Here is a 20,745-nt window from a genome sequence, read left to right on the forward strand (position 1 = left end):
AGGAGCAAATGAGTGAAATGATAGAGGCGCAGAAGGAGAAAGTTGTCATTATCCTCCTCGCCCGCCTGGATTGTTAAGTGGGGCTCGTGAGCTCTATTTAAGGCCCCCTCTTTCTACGCAGCGGCTGTGACAGACGAGGCTTTTCTCTGTAATTACGCAGGCCTGGATTAGGAGGCTGGAAATACACGCCCGCCTCCGTCGCCCGTGTTCTCCTCTGGCACGAACGCAGGCCAAGCACGCCATGCTAACAGGCCCTATAACAGGGACAAGGTCCAAGGCTGTTTGTGGTATTTTTACTGAGTGTGTATACTCAGTAAAAATGGACTTAAAGACATAAGAAAAATGGGACTTCCTGCGGAGCAGACTCGCTGACCTGAGCTCCTCGAGTTCATGCTGAGTTAGCCTGCTCCTGCAGGCCCCCTAGTGGTGCAGACGCCGGTGAATAGACTTCATACACCTTAAACACGTAAAAAAAAAAAAAAAAAAAAAAGTGGACACACTTCGTTTGGATAGTCCTCTAAATCTGATTAAACAGGTCTAATTAAGCTCAATTTGTAAGTGTGTATCCACAATATACTCAGAAAAGTGCTTTTTAATTAAATTCATTTGTCTGGGTGGTTATTAACGCATTTTTTTGTGATGTGACAAATTCAGAACACATGTATTACTGCTTTGCTCTGGGTCTGGACAATAAACAAAAATAATTAGAACTATATTTTCAAGTAAAAAAAAAATAAAATCACAATTATTGACCCCCCCCCAATCCTGAAAGAAATATACACGTGATCCGCCGCAGCCTTCATCTACTTTCTATTCTATTTACCAACAAACTTTCTAGTGATATTCAGTAGATTATCAACAACAGTATGGTTATGGTTATGGTCAGGGAACTTTCTCTCCGGGTTAGAGTTAACTGAGCTGCTCCGCGCTCACTTACTTATTTCAGCTTATCCATCATCAGGATATCCGATTACATCAGCCTGTGGACCAGGCCTACTTTACACAGACATTTTTGGCAACACTTTATTTGGATGATCCACTGTTCATGCTTTGTAAATGCTCAGTCTGTATTGAAGTAACATTCAACTAAATATCTATTAAATAAAACTGAACTTCAAGTTCAGTATGAAAGATTTTATTAATTCCATCCCCATTGTTTTACTGCAGCTTTGAGGCTGGAGCTCCAAAACTTGTCAGCATTTATTTACGATTCCGTTCACATAAAGTAAGTTAAGGTGAATCTGTGCTGTAAATCTCTCTGACTGCTGGTGCACAAGCCCACACTTATTAAACATGCACCACAGCTTCTCAGCGCATTTTCAACCAGCTTACAGTGTTTTTCTCCATTTCTCTCTCAGTTCTTTTACCAAAACTGGGATTATCGCCACACTTCTGCACGTTTGAATACACAGCTACTGTTTCTTTGCTGGATTTAACACACTGGAGAGAAATAAAGCATTAAATGTCTGTGTAAAAGCACATTTTATATGTTATGTTAGATTTTTTTTGCGCTATAGCACCAAAAACGGTTATTTTTGCATTGAACCATATAGAAAACCTTTTCCATGAATCCGAACATTTCACCATGCAAATGAGTCTTTACTAAAGAACCCTTGAGGAACCACCTTTGTCATGTAGGAAAAGGGGGGGTATAAACCATCAGCTGATATTGTGCTACACACTGAACCTTTAGGCTTTTTAAAAAAAGTTTAGCTCATATTTTTCCTAATTTCCTACTTTTCTTCGTCCTCCTGAGACAGACGTTCAACATCAGTGCATTTCCAGCTTTACCTCATGGTGTAAATCTCATAGCAACACTGCTGCATGGATCTGCTGGATGATGTATTTAATATTCCTGACATTACAATCAATAACACCAGCATGTATATGTGATTAAACAGCTGCTGGTTTTTTCTGTTTCTGCGGTGATTTAGTGGTCAATCAGTTCATTGATGTGGGGAGAAAACCTCAAATCTATGAAATGGAAACTTTAAAAGGAGAATTAAAAATGTTGGTTAAAACACCAAGAATGCGTTCCCTATAATTTTGGCCCATTTCTATTTTTCCATTGATCCTGTGAATGTTCATTAAAGTAGGACGCATGTTTTTAAATCTGACCGTTTTATTTTATTTTAGGATTTACCCACGTCCAGCATTAACAATAACACCAGAAGGTACGTGTGATTAAACAGCTGAGGTGATTTAGTGGCCGTTCAATAAAGGAGCATTAAAAATGTTCCTAAGCTGATGTTCCTCAAGATACCAACCGTCTTTTGGTCCATTCATCCTGAAATGTTTACGCAGTGGTGTAAAAAACACAGGACGTATGTTTTCTAATCAAATCAGTTTTCCTTTTATTTTAGGACTTACCCTGTGTCCTTTCTCACCAGGTAGACCGGGAAGGCCGTCGAATCCTCGGTCACCCTGTTAGAACAGGAGGACAGTGATAGTGGCAGCATTATCAGCACCAGACGCTCATCTTTATTCCTCCCAGTGTACCACATAAAATCTGAAGGCTGCGAGTGAGTTAGTAAGCCTACCTTGGCTCCCGGCTCACCAGGCATTCCTCTGGCTCCGTCCGCTCCGTAGCGGCCCTGCAGGAACACCATTACCCTGAATCACGTGGTGCCAGAAGGCTAATGTGCATAACATATGTTTTTAAACAACTGTGGACATCTGTGGGAGACTCGGAGGTGCTTTTAGGTGGGAAAGTGGACCAAAGGTAGCGTGAGGGGAATGTGTTGAGTCTAGGAGGCTCCAAAAGAGTCCGCAAGTTTGAAGTTATTACAGTATTTATTAGTAAACTATGTCAAAGAAGCATCTGCCTGACGTTGGGTGGAATAATGTAGGCACATCTGACTTTTCTGTTGAGGCTAAGAGGCTTAAGGTGGTGTTCGCTATAAATGATGAAATGCAGAGGCAGAAGATTAAAAAATCCAGAGAATCAGACAGAAACGTTGGGATGTTTCATGGTAAAAGTTTCAGGCCGTTCGGTTTTCAGAAATGTTTTGGAAATAAATGTTTTCTGTCTGATCTTCAACACCTTACTTTACGCTCGTAAACAAGACCTGACTCTACTAACCCTAACCCTAACTCTACTGTACAGAAAGCAATATTACCTTCATTACTGTTTATTACGGACACAGATTACTACAGCAGGTCAGTGTATTCAGTGCAAACAAACAAATAAAGTGAAAAAGCAAGACAAGGCAATAAAAAATGAGACACATACCAGCAAATAAATATATATATATCGCTGTTGTCGGAAAAAAAAACCTTGTATCTCCAAAATAGTAACTTTACAGGAGAAGGAAAAACATACTTTACTTTCAATGTAAGTCAATGGAACCAGACGTACTTCCAAGTCATTTTGGGCCGTTTCTTTTGGTCCATTCATCACGAAATTTACACGCAGTGTAAAGGACAACAGGCGTTTTCAAATTATGTCAAAAACTGAAAAACGACAAAAATGGAGATACAGCACTGAAATGAATACACCCGTACACACTTATAGCATCTTTGTACCAAAGACAGGCGCCTGCTCTAGTAATCTGTGTCAGTAATAAACAGTAATAAAGTAGATAAACAGTAATAAACAGTAGAAAGGGAGAGTCAGGTCTTGTTTAAGAGCGTAAGGTAAGGTGTTGAAGATCAGACAGAAAACATTTATTTCCAAAACATTTCTGAAAACCGAACGGCCTGAAACTTTTACCATGTCTGTTGTAATGATTTTTGCCTGGCTTGTCCTTCTTTTTATAAATATAATAAATAAATAAATAAATAATAAAGGCCACAGGCGAGGGCAGTTTGCTTGAGTCTCAAAAGCAGGTTGAGAGTGATGCTTCACGAACGCTGATGAAACGTTTATTCTGGAATTCATGGAATAAATAGATTTTCTCTGCTAAACTCGGACCTTTCAGGAGCGTGAAGGCATTACGCTTCTGCTCTATGACTGTCTCACTTTCCACAACCGGGGTGGCCAGTACGGGGGGCCAAGCTTCATTCCAGAGTGGCACTTTAATATATAGTGGGACCGTCTGTGCTAAAGAATCCTTGAAGAACCATCTAAAGAGGAACCACAGCTCAAGGTAAAACCAACCATTCTATCCCTCCGTTGTGATGTCAGCACTCAAGCTCTTTCAGGTGGTCAAACCACATTTTGGGCGAGGAGAGTTTCAAATATGAGCTTTTAACAATACTTTGGAAAAGATGAAGCGTCAGCACAGAGCCTCATGATCAGCCAAACATCTGCAGCGATTTCTCCTCCATCCATTCAAAAATAACTACAAATATCAAACATCACTCAGAACATTTCAAGAGAACCATCTGAGGGGACGTGTGCAGTTCAACGCTTTGGTCCTTGACTTCAGATTATGGGGTAGAACTCGGTCTGTAACTAAAGAATATGTTTCCAACAAGCTGTCCAGGGCCAAACGTCTCCAACGTATATATTTAACCTCTCCATCTTTATCCCACGTCTTGCTCTGGTCCACTGACAAACCACTTCAAACCCCCTGACCGTCATTTTGCCGTAGTGAGCGCATAGCTGACCTTAAATGGGCTTTTAAATGAATGCCGATGACATGAACTGGCTTTCCATACACTTACCCTCTTTCCTGCTTTGCCAGGTGACCCAGTGGGACCCTGAAGGCCTCTTGGACCCTAGAACACACACATAAGCAGTTTGTATCATTTATAAACCAAATAATCCACGAATGAACCAAAACTGAAAGGGATCACCAGTTAAACAGTGACCATGTGTGACCGAGAAAAGGTTAAAAGAGAATTAAACTCAAAGTTTCTTTCCGGGAGATTCTCTCTTAAAAGTTCTCTTAAGTTCATTCCTTATTTGTGAAGGTACCTTAAGTTTCATTTAGTTCATGTTATGTTTCCAAAGAGTTCATTTGTTCTTTAGTGAGATATTGGAAATTAGTTAACATATTGTTTGGCAAACTCCCTTAAACTCGTGGTGTTTGGGGAAGTCCTTTAATTTTCTTTAATGTTATTTGTGATTATATCTTCAGTTCCTTTTAATTGATGTGCTGTTTGAGAACATGCGTTTTACAGTATTACAGTAACTCATTTTTTACAGTAATTATTTTATGGGAAATTCTGCACAATATTCCTTTTTATTAGCGGTGTTGTATATCATGTTGTGTGTCATTTTATGTCATATGTTTTTATTTTATGTCATATTTTAATATGTTTTTAAGCTGTATGGCTGCTATCCTGGTCAGGTCTCTCTAATAACAGAGATAAAGAAATTAAATATAATAAATAAATAAAATATTTTTAAATGAAAAAATTAAAATAATTCATTTTTTTCTTCATTAGATACAAATAATAATTAAAAAAATACAATTTAAGTGGACAAAAGAACCCTTCTGTGAACAGCTGCCTACACACTTTAAAAAAAGATGGTTCCTTAGTAAAGAAAATGGTTCTCTATAGAACCATGAACACTCAAACCTTTTGCACGCTGAAATGGTTCCTCGTCTGTTGTATATAGCACCAAAAATGGTTCTTCTTTTGTGATGATGCCAAGTTTGTAACAACAGCAGAACTTCTTTTGGTGCTACATAGAACCATATATGACACATTCCCCATTGATCAAGAACCATTTCGCCGTTTAAGGAGCCGGTTACTCATGCAAAGGGTTCTTTGCGTGTTCATGGCTCTATATTGAATCACTGCCTTTTCTGAAGAGCCCTTTTTCAAGTGCGTAGGAGAAAAACAGGTCACTTGGGTGCTAAAGAGGAACCGCAGCTCAAAGCAAAACCAAACGTTCTTGAAAAGATGAGTGTATTTAACAGTCAGCAGTGAGCAGACTGAGCTGCGGTCAGGACAGAAACAGCAGAGCCGCGAGTTAAAACCTTACAACCTTCACTGAAGCCACAAAGTCCAGAAAGTGAAGCTGCCAGACAGAAACTAACACCAAACAGGTCAGACTACAGGCCAGAGCGCACAGCAGTCCAGGCCCAGGTTTTTTGGACAAACGGGTGGAGATGAACCTCTGGCAGTTATGTGGAGGTTAAAAGCTCTTCAGCAGAGTGACAGACTGACATCTGTGGCTGAACTCGCTCACCGTTAGACACTTCAGCCAATCAAGGTCCCCGACTGCTGTGACTGAAGATCAGAGCCAGAAAAGTTTCATAAAAAGCCTCGGAAACGCATCTCAGGGAAGAGTGTGGCCCATTTAGGATCCCTTAAATCCATGAGGTGCTGGGAAAGTCCAATTGTTATCTAGCAAGGCACCATAAATTCTCTTAAGTTCATATGTTCTTTGGCAATATATCTTATGTTCAGTTGTTATTTGTGAAGGTATCTTAACTTTCCTTTCAGTCTAGGTATCTTAAGTCCATTTGTTAACTGGGAAGGTTTCTTAAGTCTGTTATTTCAGAAGGTTTCTTAAGCCCATTTGTTATCTGGGAATGTTTCTTAAGTCTGTTATTTCAGAAGGTTTCTTAAGCCCATTTGTTATCTGGGAAGGTTTCTTAAGCCGATTTGTTATCTGGGAATGTTTAAGCCCATTTGTTATCTGGGAATGTTTCTTAAGTCCATTTGTTATCTGGGAAGGTTTCTTAAGCCCATTTGTGATTTAGGAAGGTATCTTAAGTTGCCTTAAAATCATATGGTATTTGGGAAAGTATCATTTTCATTATCGTTATCATCAAAGTTCGTTTGTTATTTATCATGGTACCCTAAAGGTTCTTCCAGTCATGTTATAACACATCTTACATTCAATTGATATGTGATGTTTGAGAAAGAATCTTAAGTTCTCTTAAGTTCATTTATAATTTGTGAAGGTACCTTTAGTTTCCTTAAGTTAATCTGTTGTTTTGGACGTTCATTTGTTATTTAGCAAGGTGCCAGAAATTCCCCTTTGTTAATATGTTATTTTGAACATCATTAACATCATTTGGTATCTGGGAAAGTTTCCTTCCATTAATATGTTATTTTCGGAAAGTACCTGAACAACTCATTTTACTAAGCAAGGTATCTTAAGTTGCTTAATTCATGTGCTGTTTGAGGAGGTGGTTTTTACAGTAATTACAGTAACAATTTGCACAGCTGTACAGATGTTATCATTCTGTAATATTGTGTATAATAATTTGTATAGCATGTCATCAGAGCTTCACATGTACAGATATTCCCACTTCTCTTTAGCTCCTCTGTGGCTCTTAATTATTATGTATCCTCTATTCTTTATTTATTGATTGCATTGTTATTGTGTTTGTCTGGTCTGTTCAGTGTGTTAATGTCATAAACGTGTGACTCACCAAGACTGATATCCTGAATGTGCAACACACTTGGCCAAATAAAGTGATTCCGATTTAAATGGCCTTTACCAGTGAACCCAAAACGCCAACAATACACAATCACATTCGCACCGTCTGCCAAATACACACCCTTCAATTCACTGTCCCGATACTTATGCAAGGCAAAGTATCCTTCTAGTGAAGGAGATTAAACAGATCTTTGGCAGGTGGCCAGGTTATTATAAACATTACTTACCGGAGGGCCAGAATCACCAGCTTCTCCTTTAAGACCAGGTGCTCCAGGACCACCCTGAAACACACACACACACACACACACACACACACACACGGATCAGACTCTTCACCCCTTTAACAAACTCCAGCGCCTTCGTTATTGGCCCTCCTGTCTACTCAACACGCCGAGGAGGCTGAGATTTTTCAGACACACTGGTTTGGAACATTTCCAGAAGTGTTCTTGGTGAGTTTCATCTCGTGTGGTTAAAGGAGAAAATGAAGAAAAATTGGAAAAAGACATCAGGAGTGAGAGCAGGAAGCCAAAACAGCAGAGAAGCCGAGAGCACACCTCAGCGTTCGACACCAGTGTGTGTCTTCTGCTCATAAATCACAGCCGTATGAGTTTAACACATGGTCCTGCTGAGCTGTGCGCTAAGAGCTCGAGTACTAAACCAGCCCCGAAAGGCAGCGAGAAGAAATAACAACGACAGATCGATAGGCAGAGTGCGTGTGTGTGTCTACACACTGTACAACAGTACATCAGCGTATTCCAGCTACTGATCTGCTGCCGGTGAACATGTTAGCTGTTTTAGGCGAACGCTGTGGACCGACTCGCACTCAGGATCCAATTAAGACAAAGCAGTCCTGCAGCACAGCAGCTGGTCATTCGTCGTTGTTCTGCGGGTTATCGGTTACCCTCCTGGTTTGGTTCTTGCTGTTGTTTATGTACATGTGTGGCTCATTAGTTCTCAAGATCTCTGACTTTAGAAATGATTCGCACTGCGTCCGTATCCTCATCTGCTGACTCCGGCCTCTGACTTCGGTCATAATTCCCAGTTTGGCTCTTGGATTTTTCCAGATAACACTCGATCGCTCCTCCATCGCTCGGCCACATGCAGCACAACCGAAATACGTCCGATCAAACTATTCATCAACATCTCGCTCATTCACAGGAGACTATGCCAAATACAGCAAGAGCAGTGAAAATGAATGCTGTGATGTCGCACGTCGACAGTTTCATATTTATTTGATATAATACCAGTTTCGTTACTTGGCTACTTTGAAGGTAGGGGTCTATTAAAAGAAGGTAGAAAGATCTACTGAAAATGACGTGATAGATGATAGATAATGCTCACGTAACTGGCAATGCTACTGAACAAAGAGCCGTCTAGGAGCCAATAGAGTCGGCTCTTACTGGTCAGCTGAGCCAATTGATCTGACTCACTGAAAACTGCCAAAGTGCTCATTAGCATATCCACCTCCCTCTGTGTTTTCCAATAGCGGTTGTAATGTTTGGAGACACTTACCACTGGACCGGATCTTCCTGTCAAACCCATTGGCCCAGGGGGGCCTCTCATGGACAGCTGTGGGAACAAAGCAACCAATCAGAAGACAGCAGCGATCCATTTTCTACAGGTCTATTGTACTTAACCTTACCTGAATGGTTAAACCATCACACAGTTGCCTCAAACCGCGTAGAGCTGCTCATGTAGTTTGTGACACTGTAACTCACTGATTATAAAAAATGGACAAGAGAACAACGTCCAGGCTTCAGGATGAATGATGACCAGCAGCTCTGTCATGTGCTATTGTCCATGTTTATGGAGAACAGCTCTGGAAACCATGTAAGCCAGTCTGTTTATGAACTCGACATGGTTTGAAGTGAGTGTTTGATGATTTAGACAGACACTACAAAGCTGCGTCAGCTTTGCAGATCTAGAAGAAGCAAACTTCTGATTATCCATCCAACTGTTCCTGTCTTTAAGCTTGGCCTGCACTACACAACTTTTTGCCTGATGTTAACCCTGATTTGCCCTTTGTAACAAATTTTTGGGAGCTCGATCAGAAATGACTGACTAACTCCGCGTCACGCTTCCCACTCACGACAGTGTTTCTCTCTCATGCTGGCTCGCTTGAGTCAGGTGTTCTCAACCTTCTCTGCCCTGAGGCCCAAAGAATAGAGGCCCTTTGTCTTTTCTGAAGTGCTGGAATTGAAAACCTGAGAATCGGCACCTGAAAAAGATCAGATTGTAAAAAAGTCTGAAAGATCCACACCAAGCAACGTGGGTGTGAAAGAGCCCTGAGAAACATCTCCATCTCTGGCTCACTAACTGCATGTCAGCCACGTTGTCTCAAACTGATGATGCGCAGTGTTTTTATTTGTACGTACGTTGGTTACAATCTGAAAATCACTTCTCAGTTCTCCAGTTAATCATTTTTATGTTTTTATGATGTTAAAGTGACCAGCACATTTACATTTCCGACATTTGGCAGATGCTCTTATCCAGAGCGACTTACAGTTTGACCATTTTACACAGGGAGGCGAAGGCGGTGTTAGGAGTCTTGCCCAAGGACTCTTATTGGTATAGTGTAGGGTGTTTACCCGGGCGGGGCACTGAACCCCAGTCTACAGCATAGAAGGCAGATGTTACCCACTACACTAACCAACCACACGTTGACCAGCCTACTACGCACTACTGTCTTCCCAAAGTTCAGCCCGCAGACCACTACAGGGTGCTTTGCTGGTCTGTGGACCACAGCTTGAGTAGCCCTAGACTAGAGTATGGACTCCATGACCCAGGAGCCATCATGACACAAGCACCATCATCTTTAGCCTACAAGGACAGGCTTTGACTTCCTTGTTCAACATCACCTGAGTTCTAATGTGCACAGCTGATTTAAGTCCAGTACTTCAGCCCAAGCTTTAGACTGGTTTCTTCATGTGCACACCGAGCGCTCTTCCCCGTCTTTCCTTTCCCTCCTCTGCCTGTGCGTTTTTGAGTGTTAGTTGCTTGTGATCTCTTCTACTTTGTTTGACTTTGAACGTGTCTGTCTACCTCTTTTCGCCCTCATGCACGGTCAGCTACTTTAGACCTTGGTCTGTTTGGTTCTTGTTTATGGAATTTCTACTGCAAGTAAACCACTGAGCTTGATTTCAGTTCACGAGCATCTGATGTGATCTCATAGCCTGACAGTAAGAGGAGAAACGAGGGAATCTTTAGCCCTCCGACCGAACCCTGGAGCGACTGGAGACCCTCCAATAGTGTCAAACATGTTTGACATTTACAACTCAAAGCGTTAACGAGTCCTGCGGTGAGAGGTGGTCAGAGATGAACCCAGTGAGGGATTTAAACAGCCAATCAGAGAGCTGGAAGAGTGGAGGAAAAGGCGGAGAGACAGAGCAGCTGCGGCTGCGAGGTAAACACAGGTAAATTTAAGCTGATATCATGTTTGTTTATAATGTTTATAATGTTGATCCAGATATCCGGGCACTTTACAGTTGCAGCTCCGCTGCCGGTTTGTAGTGAAATATTTCTCCAGCTCCTACTGTAGCGGTGCTTCTCACCACATATTAATCCCCAGTTTTTGCTTTCGCTGCACATAAAATCACAAACAGGTGTTAAATTTAGTTTTAAGTGACCAAGTTTAGCTTTGCTTGTGTCATGTGATCTGAAGGGATCTGGGATATCACAACAAAAAGAAGAAATTCGGGGCCAAACCAACGTTCAGTTTGTGAAGCTCTCTGTTTTATAAATCCGATAAGACTTTAAAAGTTATGTAGTGGACACCAGCTCTGTGACCCATTACAGAGCGTCTACTCTCCTCCCTGCTCAATGCACAGCTATCAAACTGCGCCAGCTTTGCTTTATGTGCCACAGGACGTTTCAGAGCCTGTAAATTTCAGGCTAGTTTAACAGCCTCTTTAAAACTGCTCACATACACAACTGGTGCTTAATGCATTCAACCCTCCCGCACGCCGTTAAGGGCATGAAGCGTGACTCACTGGTGCGGTGGGCCAACAAACAGAAGCTCCCCTGCTGAAGTGGCACTTACCCTGGCCTGGGCGAGGATGGCCTGGGCCTGGGCCTCCTGCGCCGTCACCACAGGGCCTTTAGACGCCTCTCCGCCGGCCCGGAACTGCCAGGGAAAACAGAACAGCCAGTCTTATTTTAACACGTTTACACCACATCCAGACATGCATTTAGCTGGAGCTGAGATGAATCCCTGTCACTCCACCCTAAAGATTGCAGAGCTGACCCCTAAATCGCCAGGATAGAGCTGCAGTCTTGTCAGTAACGGCTTTCACAGCTTTGTGATCTTGTCAGGCTGGATTTTCACAACAAAATTCCAATTTATTTCTCATTTCTTTTCATGTTGCAGATTCCAAGAATAAATTTCACAAGCGAAATGTTAGTGACCTCGCACTTTCCTGAAGTGCTAATCTTAGCATTGCATAAACACAAACCTTCACATAGCTCTACCCAACTGGCTGGAAATGAAGTCATAAACAGGGGCAGCATAATAATCAGTTAATTACCTGTATTTGATCGTATCTTATCTCTTTATCGTTTTTATTGTTTATGATAGATGCGTTTGGCAGCTTGTTAACTGCTAGGATAGCTTCTTGGCTACATGCTGCACGCCAGACACTCCACTTCCACTTACCACATCAGTTAGACTTTATTGCTACGCTGTGCAGCTCCGTGCACTCATGAGCATAAAAGTACTTGGCATAATCACACTTACTTGTGTTTTTACTGTTTATGGTTGGCAAGTTCTGGCCGTGTGACCGGGATCCTTCCCAGAATAATTCAATTCACAGGTGTTAAAATGAAAACTAGGCAAATACAGTAGCTTCTTTGTGATCAGGGCGTGTGTTTGTGTGAGGAGACATTACCGGCAGCATGATGACAGTGCCAGAAGGACCTGGAGCTCCATCAGCACCTGGCAGACCCGGACGCCCAGCAGGACCCTGAGAGAATGAAGAGGGGAATGAAATGACTACAGCAAAACCAAAAAAGAAGATAACAATAAAAATCTAATTCAGAAGTGCGCTGTAAGCCAGGCCTGTGAGATGTGGCGATGTAATAGAAAACTAGAGAGAATGATGCATTAATATAGGACGTTAATCATTTGTTATGATATTGTAGAGCAAATTAGAGCCGTGTAAAGAGAAGGTTTCCCTGAGTGCTGCAGCACTGTGCGAAAGTCCCATTCATAATTCAAATAAACAGAAAAACAATAAACATTAACGAGAATTTCTTGGGTCCATATTTTTCCTGGACACCTTCACAGCCGCCACAGAGACTCGTTATTATCATCAATTACATCATGAGCTCAATTTACTGAGCACTGATTGGTCAAACCAGGAGCTGCTTTTTAACTACATATAATACTGGACTTCCTCGAGGAGGAGAGGCTTGGAGATGGGGAAACACACACACCAACATCCAGAAAATTATGTATATATATATATATATATATATATATAAATAAAAGATCATTATTAATAAATACATTTTCTATTCATTTTGTTTATTCAAATATTAACACTTTTCTCAGCAAATAAGCACAAACTACACAAATAAACAGATTTTGAAAATGTGTCTTGGGTGCCTGAGACTTTCACACAGTACTGTACGTATCGCCTGAGGAAAATTCTCAGCATTTCTTCTGCAGTTTAACTGTGTCAGTGGCTCAGATGAGCAGTAAAATTATGTTTTCCCAATATCTGAATTGCTCCACTCTATAACAACAGAAAACACCCAGGTTTTTAACACGTAAAGCACACGGACGTGGCTTTGGTTTCACTCGTTTAGGTGCCGTGAACCCACACCAGCAGGAGCAGGGACAGAAAATGGGTCTAAGCTGCAGCCAACTGAAGGAGCTATTACTGATAATAACAAAACAATTCTGTGCTAATTATTTTTAGCCATTATCCAGGCATAAACTCTAGACTGTAAACTGTAGATAAACTGGAATAAGCAATGGAAATAAAGCAGCGATTCTGAGCCACGCAGTGATTCCATAAGGTGCGTTTACACCCAACAGTAAAAACAGCTTATTTCCTCATCATCCCCATCATTACTGCTCAACCTCACGACAACTCGCATCCCTGGTTAAACCTTCACTCAGGACTGTGTGTTCTGTGTTATTTAAGGCTCTAATTTCCCGCAATGTGAGAGCACGTGTGTGTCTAGGATCCTCTAATGACACGAATGCTCCACAGGGTGAGTAAAACACTTCACACAGTTCGGCTTCAGGGAAGACTAATGTTTATTCTAAACAACCACCCGCACGGCGATTCTGACGTTTACCAACCGCTGAGCAGAAAGTGGCGCTCAAATGTTTTTGCATGCTTAAATGGTTCTACAGGTTGATGGAAAATGTGGGGTATATGTTTCCATATAGAACCTGGTTGAAAAGGGTTCTATAAAGCACCAAAAAGGTTCTGCGATTGTTAATACGTCAAGCACTTTTTCTACACAAACATTCTCCATCAATCCGAAGAGCACTTCCACCACTCAAGGAACCCTGTAAGCATGCAAATGGTTCTTTGACTGTTCATGGGTCTATGTAGAACTATTGTTGTTGCCAAAGAACCCCTGAAGAACTCATGAGAATGAAGGAAGTCTATACTGTGATTTCTTTAGCAGGCGTCACGCTTCTTTCTCAAACGACCCTCTAAATTACTCCCATATGAGTGTGTGTGTGTGTGAGTGTGTGTGTGTGTGTGTGTGTGCGCGTGTGTTAGAATTGCTGAGGATGCAGTGAACTCCAAACACACTGCCACCTAGTGCTCGCTGTATGTGTTCCAGAATCAATGTTTATCTTTTTCTTTTACTCTTCCTTCTCTTTTATCTCCTAATTCTCTCTCTTTCCCCCTCTCTCCATTTTCTCCCCACTCCCTTTCCTTCTTTGCCCCCTCTCAATTTTCCCTCTTTCTTTCCCTTTCCCTCTTTGCCCCCCCCTTCCCCTCTCTCAATTTTCCCCCCTTTCTCTTTCCCCATCCCTGCCCATTTTCCCCTCTCTCTCTCTCTGTCTCTCTCTCTGTCTCTCTCTCTGTCTCTCTCTCTGTCTCTCTCTCTGTCTTTCAGCCGGGAACTAGTGATGATCAAAGGGGGGGGGGGTGTAATCATTTCCCCTCTCAGACAGAAAGCCCTTTGTGCTGAGGGACGTGGGACAGCCATCCTCTCACTTCCCAGAATGCCCTGGAAAGGGTTAATCCCACGGGAGGCGGAGGGGAGGAGGCAGAGTTCCACCGCAGTGAGGAAAAATAAACCACCAGCCAGACTTCAGTAAAATGAGGAGGGGGCACGTTTTCTGTCGGATCAATCAGGAATGGCGAGAACACGTTTCCACGGAGAGGAGACCGCAGACCGTTTGATCCGATAAGATGTACTGCATCACGATATGTAGGGTTAAAGTTCACCAGAACTTAAATTACTTCCATGTGGAGACCAAGAGAAGATAACTGGCCTCCTTCTCCCTCGAGCACTAGCCAATGCAGGCGTCCGTCAGCTGACATCTCAGTTTACAGAGCTAGTGTTCTCCTCAGAGCGTGTTGAGCCCCAGTGACAATGGATTAGCCCAAGTCTGGGAACATGAGCAGCTTCATGTGTTTCTAAAGCTCAGTCCCTTTTCACCCCTCACCTCCACCTCTTAGCCCTGAGCCCTCTGTTCTGCGCGTTCTCGTCTAGGGGTAGGGGCTCCTAATTCTTGGTGAGATAGAAGGGTAGGGTGAAGTGTTGGGACTGCAAACTGAGGTTCTTCAGAGACTCCAAAGAAAAACTGGTAGGACATCTGAACAAAAGACCAAAGACCCCTTTTCTCTGTTAAAAAATTACTCTGATGAAAAGTCACTAATAGCATACTAGTGTCTTGGAAGCCAACTCGCTAACTTTCCCATTCCACCTTAAATAGTCCAGCTGTTCTGACGCCTGAAGTGGCAGAATGTTACTGCTGCTCTCTTTAAGGTGGAACGGGAAAATTCAAATGTGAATCTGGAGAATCTCTGACTTCAGCTTCACATCACTGAAGAATTAGGGGGGGTGATAATAAATAACTGCCCCCCTCTTTGAAGGCGTCTGACCCCTAAATGTAACTAAAGCCCAGCAGTGAGGAGCTGAACTTTCCCCTCCTCTGCTGTCCCTGCAGACGGGCAGGGTCGCCTACAGAGCGGCGCTAGTAGCTGTTAATGAAGTGATGCTCTTTTATTAGAGGGTCTCACATCAGAGGAAGATCTCAACCACTGCCCTGTAGCTCAGGAACAAGGGGCAGCACTTGAAAACAAGAGGTCGGGGTGAAAATGAGAAATTGGATTGGGCTGAAATTTGGGAGAAAAATGGGTAAAAGTCCAAAAAAAGCTACACTGAATACACAAATTTGACTATTTAATCCAGATATTCATTAAGGCCACCATAAACAGGCCACGCCAACATTTAAGATCAATGGGCCTCGTTCAGCGACCGGTCCTAAGAACTTTCTTATTAAACCCACTTACGCAGCTCTGATGTAGACTCTGACTCACCACTGGTCTCTAAGGTGGGGTTTGCTCTTTGGTAAGAACAGAATCTACACAGTCAAGAGCACAAAGGAGGGAACAGCTGGAGAATGAGGCTCATTGTTATGAACGATGCTGACATGCAGCGGCACCCCACGTCTTTCAGCACTGCTCACTTCAGCGCACCGCACAGCTTTTCACAGTTACTACGTTAAATTAAAGACACACTGAGACCACAGAAAGCCACAGTAAATAACGAGTGGCTTTAAATATACACAGAGAAAGGCAATCAGTCCTCCAAATAAACAGACAAGTGCTAAAACTTAAGTTACCTCAGCTGAAATTTCAGGCTGAGGCCTTTCAGCTCAACAATAACCAGAGTTTAAACCAACAGCAGAGCGGTTTAACAAATCAACAGACATCTTTCATTCTGTTTATTCATCGTTAGGCTGAATGAATGACCGGCTCTAAATGTACATGGTTCTGCTGAAATACTCCTACTCACTTTATCACCGGGATCTCCACGAAGTCCTGGAGAACCCTGGATACCTGGAGCCCCCGGAATACCCTGCAGAACAAATTCACAGATACAATCACCACCATGCATGTGTCACTGGATTTTGCTTTCATTTAAAGTGACAGTTTGTAGAAAAATAATTATTTTACTGCAAACAATCATTAAAAATATTTGCACCTTTTGTTTTACAATGACAGTTATGAGATTAATGTAGCTACCAAGCAATAAAAAAACTATTCATCACCAATTAGTATCACTGAATATTTCATAACAGATACTGAATAATTCATAGTAGATGCAAAATAATTTATAGTAGACACTGAATATTTCTTATATTCAAACTGTGATTAATAAGTAAGTAATAAGTTAATAAATAAGTTATAAGTTAAAGTTCTGAATTACACCCTCAGAGTCTAAAATATTTAAGGCCTTGTTTCCGAGACGTGCTCTCGTCTTTGTGGGAGGAGAGTTTAGGGGAAAAGCTTATTTACTCACAGGAGCACCGGGAGGTCCTTGGGCTCCTTCTATAAGCATCCCCTGCAAAACAATGGAAGCAGAACGAGTGTAAGAAGGAAAAACTGAATACAGTAGCTTTCACGGGCAGGCTGTAAATCTGAGTGAAAGCAGGATGGAAAAACGCAAAAGAAAAAAAGCAGTGAAAGCCAAGAAGAAGGCAGAGACGAGGCTCGGAGTTTCCACAGTTTCACACGTTCAGAAGGTGATGAAAGACCAAACTCTGCCAAAACTCACATGTGAGAATAGACAGTGAGAATTTAAAGGTGTTCGGTATTGAGCCCCCCGCCCCCACCCCCCCACCCCCCCCAACTACCTGTTACTTCTGCAGCACTGCAACTGAAGCTAGCATGTTCACATTTACTGGCTAGCCAGAGCGGCGACTCTGCCAACTCAATGAAAACAGGCAGAAACCCGATGTACCATAATGAGAACAAACTGCTCAAACACAGTGTTCGTCATGTTCTGGTGTTATGTACCAGAATTCAGCAACAAAGCCACAACCTTCTGCCTCAACGTCAGCCTGAAACCAAAACAAACCTTTTTTTTCACCTTGTTAGTTTGTCTTCCTGCAGGAGAATGAATATTCAAAAGCACAGCTAAAACTCCTCCGAAAGAAAAACAGCACTGCTAAAATCCTCTCAAAGGAGAACAGCACAGCTGAAAATCCACCAAAACAAGAACATCTCCGCTAAACATCCTCCAAAAGGAGAACATCTCAGCTAAACATCCTCCAAAAGGAGAACATCTCTGCTAAAAATCCTCCAAAAGGAGAACATCTCAGCTAAAAATCCTCCAAAACGAGAACATCTCAGCTAAAAATCCACCAAAACGAGAAGAGCACAGCTGAAAATCCTCCAAAACGAGAACATCTCAGCTAAAAATCCTCCAAAAGGAGAACATCTCAGCTGAAACTTCTCCAAAAGGAGAACATCTCAGCTGAAAATCCTCCAAAAGGAGAACATCTCAGCTGAAACTTCTCCAAAAGGAGAACATCTCAGCTGAAAATCCCCCAAAAGGAGAACATCTCAGCTGAAACTTCTCCGAGAACATCTCAGCTCAAAATCCCCCAAAAGGAGAACATCTCAGCTGAAACTTCTCCAAAAGGAGAACATCTCAGCTGAAAATCCCCCAAAAGGAGAACATCTCAGCTGAAACTTCTCCAAAAGGAGAACATCTCAGCTGAAACTTCTCCAAAAGGAGAACATCTCAGCTGAAACTTCTCCAAAAGGAGAACATCTCAGCTGAAAATCCTCCAAAAGGAGAACATCTCAGCTGAAAATCCCCCAAAAGGAGAACATCTCAGCTGAAACTTCTCCAAAAGGAGAACATCTCAGCTGAAACTTCTCCAAAAGGAGAACATCTCAGCTGAAACTTCTCCAAAAGGAGAACATCTCAGCTGAAACTTCTCCAAAAGGAGAACATCTCAGCTGAAACTTCTCCAAAAGGAGAACATCTCAGCTGAAACCTCTCCAAAAGGAGAACATCTCAGCTGAAACTTCTCCAAAAGGAGAACATCTCAGCTGAAAATCCTCCAAAAGGAGAACATCTCAGCTGAAACTTCTCCAAAAGGAGAACATCTCAGCTCAAAATCCTCCAAAAGGAGAACATCTCAGCTCAAAATCCTCCAAAAGGAGAACATCTCAGCTGAAACTTCTCCAAAAGGAGAACATCTCAGCTGAAAATCCTCCAAAAGGAGAACATCTCAGCTGAAACTTCTCCAAAAGGAGAACATCTCAGCTCAAAATCCTCCAAAAGGAGAACATCTCAGCTGAAACTTCTCCAAAAGGAGAACATCTCAGCTCAAAATCCTCCAAAAGGAGAACATCTCAGCTCAAAATCCTCCAAAAGGAGAACATCTCAGCTGAAACTTCTCCAAAAGGAGAACATCTCAGCTGAAACTTCTCCAAAAGGAGAACATCTCAGCTGAAACTTCTCCAAAAAGAGAACATCTCAGCTGAAAATCCCCCAAAAGGAGAACATCTCAGCTAAGAATCTTCCAACAAGAAATCTAGATGGCTTTTATTGGTGTGAAATAAAATGAACATGTTAGGCCGTTTTTACTGCCCAGCCTGGATTTAGTAGAATAGAGAAGTGGGTCTTACCGGCTCGATGACTGCAGGTTCCCCTTTCTGCCCTTTCTCACCTCCGTAACCACCACCCACCTACACAGGACAGACAGAACGAGAAGAGTCCTTCAGTCAGACAGGCGTTACTCACTGACCAGACTAAACAACCTCCAAACAGTACGTTAGAAATGATTCCAGCGCTGCGCCAGCGTAGTCGGCAGCGCTAAGGGACCCAGATCTTCATCACATTTCAAGAGTTTAAATGAGCACTGTGAGATTTTAAGGCACGTACATTAGGAAGATCAAGCATGTCGTGTTTGACTGTTTTACATTTTTATTCCAGGCATGAAAAGAGGAAACAAAGCCTAGAAACAAAGCATGGGCACCGCCTTTATGGGCACATGTTCCACAACCTGGAACAGAAGATGGATAGATAGATAGATAGATAGATAGATAGATAGATAGATAGATAGATAGATAGATAGATAGACAGGCAGACAGACAGACAGACAGACAGACAGACAGACAGACAGATAGATAGATAGATAGATAGATAGATAGACAGACAGACAGACAGACAGATAGATAGATAGATAGATAGATAGATAGATAGATAGATAGACAGGCAGACAGTCAGATAGACAGATAGACAGACAGACAGACAGACAGACAGACAGACAGACAGACAGATAGATAGATAGATAGATAGACAGACAGACAGACAGACAGACAGACAGACAGACAGACAGATAGATAGATAGATAGATAGATAGATAGATAGATAGATAGATAGATAGATAGATTCTTATTCTTAAGAATAAATTTTTAATTTCCTTCTATGAATATGAACAAGTCAACCTCAGTTTCATGAATGATGCAGTATGTTTATTTTAAACAAACACACACACACACACACACACACACACACACACACACACACACACACACACACACACACACACACACACACACACCAACCAAGTGTCAAAATTCTCTCCACAGTCTCACTGTGTCACATTTACCCCAGTAGCACAGCCACAAACAGCACAGTAACGCACAGTAACACACCCACGACAACAGCGACAACAACACAGCCACATATACCACAGTAACACAGCTACAGACAACACACATCACAATAACAGTCACGTATACCGCAGTAACACAATGACACACATCACAATAACAGCCACTAATACTAGAATAACAGTCACATACATATCACAATACCAGTCACAGAAATAATAAACAGTGACTCAGCCACACAATAATAACACAGCCACACTTACCACAGTAACACAGCCAGACACAACAAACATCTACAATAACAGTCACATATAACAAAATGACACAACACACATCACAATACCACAGTCACAGAAATAACAACAGTCACACAAATCACAGTAACTCAAGTCTCATATACTACAGTAACACAGCCACACACAAGACTATAACACAGTCACAGGTACCCCAGTCACACACATCACAGTAACTCTCAAGTCTCTATTACCACAGTAACACAGCCACACATGAGACAATTACACAGCCACATTTACTACAGTAACACAGCCACACACAACAAAAACAGCGCACAGTAACACAGCTACACACAAGACAATAACGCAGACACACAGACAAGATAACAGTAACATATTCCACAGTAACATGGCCACACACAAGACAACAACACAGCCACATTTACCACAGTAACACAGCCACACACAAGACTATAACACAGTCACAGGAACCCCAGTCACACACATCACAGTAACTCTCAAGTCTCTATTACCACAGTAACACAGCCCCACATGAGACATATACACAGCCACATTTACTCCAGTGACACAGCCACACACAAGACAATAA

At 42.1% G+C, this 20,745-nt stretch overlaps 1 protein-coding gene across 2 annotated transcripts in view; it reads right to left on the reverse strand.

Moving 5' to 3' along the window:
* col11a1b (collagen, type XI, alpha 1b) overlaps nucleotides 1-20,745 on the reverse strand; it is a 210,906-nt gene that overhangs the window by 93,667 nt on the left and 96,494 nt on the right. The window contains exons 1-11 of one of the 2 annotated variants that reach the window (XM_037547675.1): nucleotides 19,169-19,192; nucleotides 18,913-18,972; nucleotides 16,790-16,831; nucleotides 16,283-16,345; nucleotides 12,172-12,246; nucleotides 11,328-11,411; nucleotides 8,801-8,857; nucleotides 7,516-7,569; nucleotides 4,609-4,662; nucleotides 2,541-2,594; nucleotides 2,371-2,424 (exon numbers count right to left, since the gene is read on the reverse strand). In XM_037547675.1, coding sequence (XP_037403572.1) covers nucleotides 2,371-2,424; nucleotides 2,541-2,594; nucleotides 4,609-4,662; nucleotides 7,516-7,569; nucleotides 8,801-8,857; nucleotides 11,328-11,411; nucleotides 12,172-12,246; nucleotides 16,283-16,345; nucleotides 16,790-16,831; nucleotides 18,913-18,972; nucleotides 19,169-19,186 — 615 coding nt within the window. In that variant the 5' untranslated portion in view covers nucleotides 19,187-19,192. Of the gene's footprint in view, nucleotides 1-2,370; nucleotides 2,425-2,540; nucleotides 2,595-4,608; nucleotides 4,663-7,515; nucleotides 7,570-8,800; nucleotides 8,858-11,327; nucleotides 11,412-12,171; nucleotides 12,247-16,282; nucleotides 16,346-16,789; nucleotides 16,832-18,912; nucleotides 18,973-19,168; nucleotides 19,193-20,745 lie in introns of those variants that run through there. The other variant, XM_037547674.1, reaches the window with a different exon arrangement.

Source organism: Pygocentrus nattereri, chromosome 19 (genome assembly GCF_015220715.1).
Source record: "Pygocentrus nattereri isolate fPygNat1 chromosome 19, fPygNat1.pri, whole genome shotgun sequence".
NCBI classification, from domain to species: Eukaryota; Metazoa; Chordata; class Actinopteri; order Characiformes; family Serrasalmidae; genus Pygocentrus; species Pygocentrus nattereri.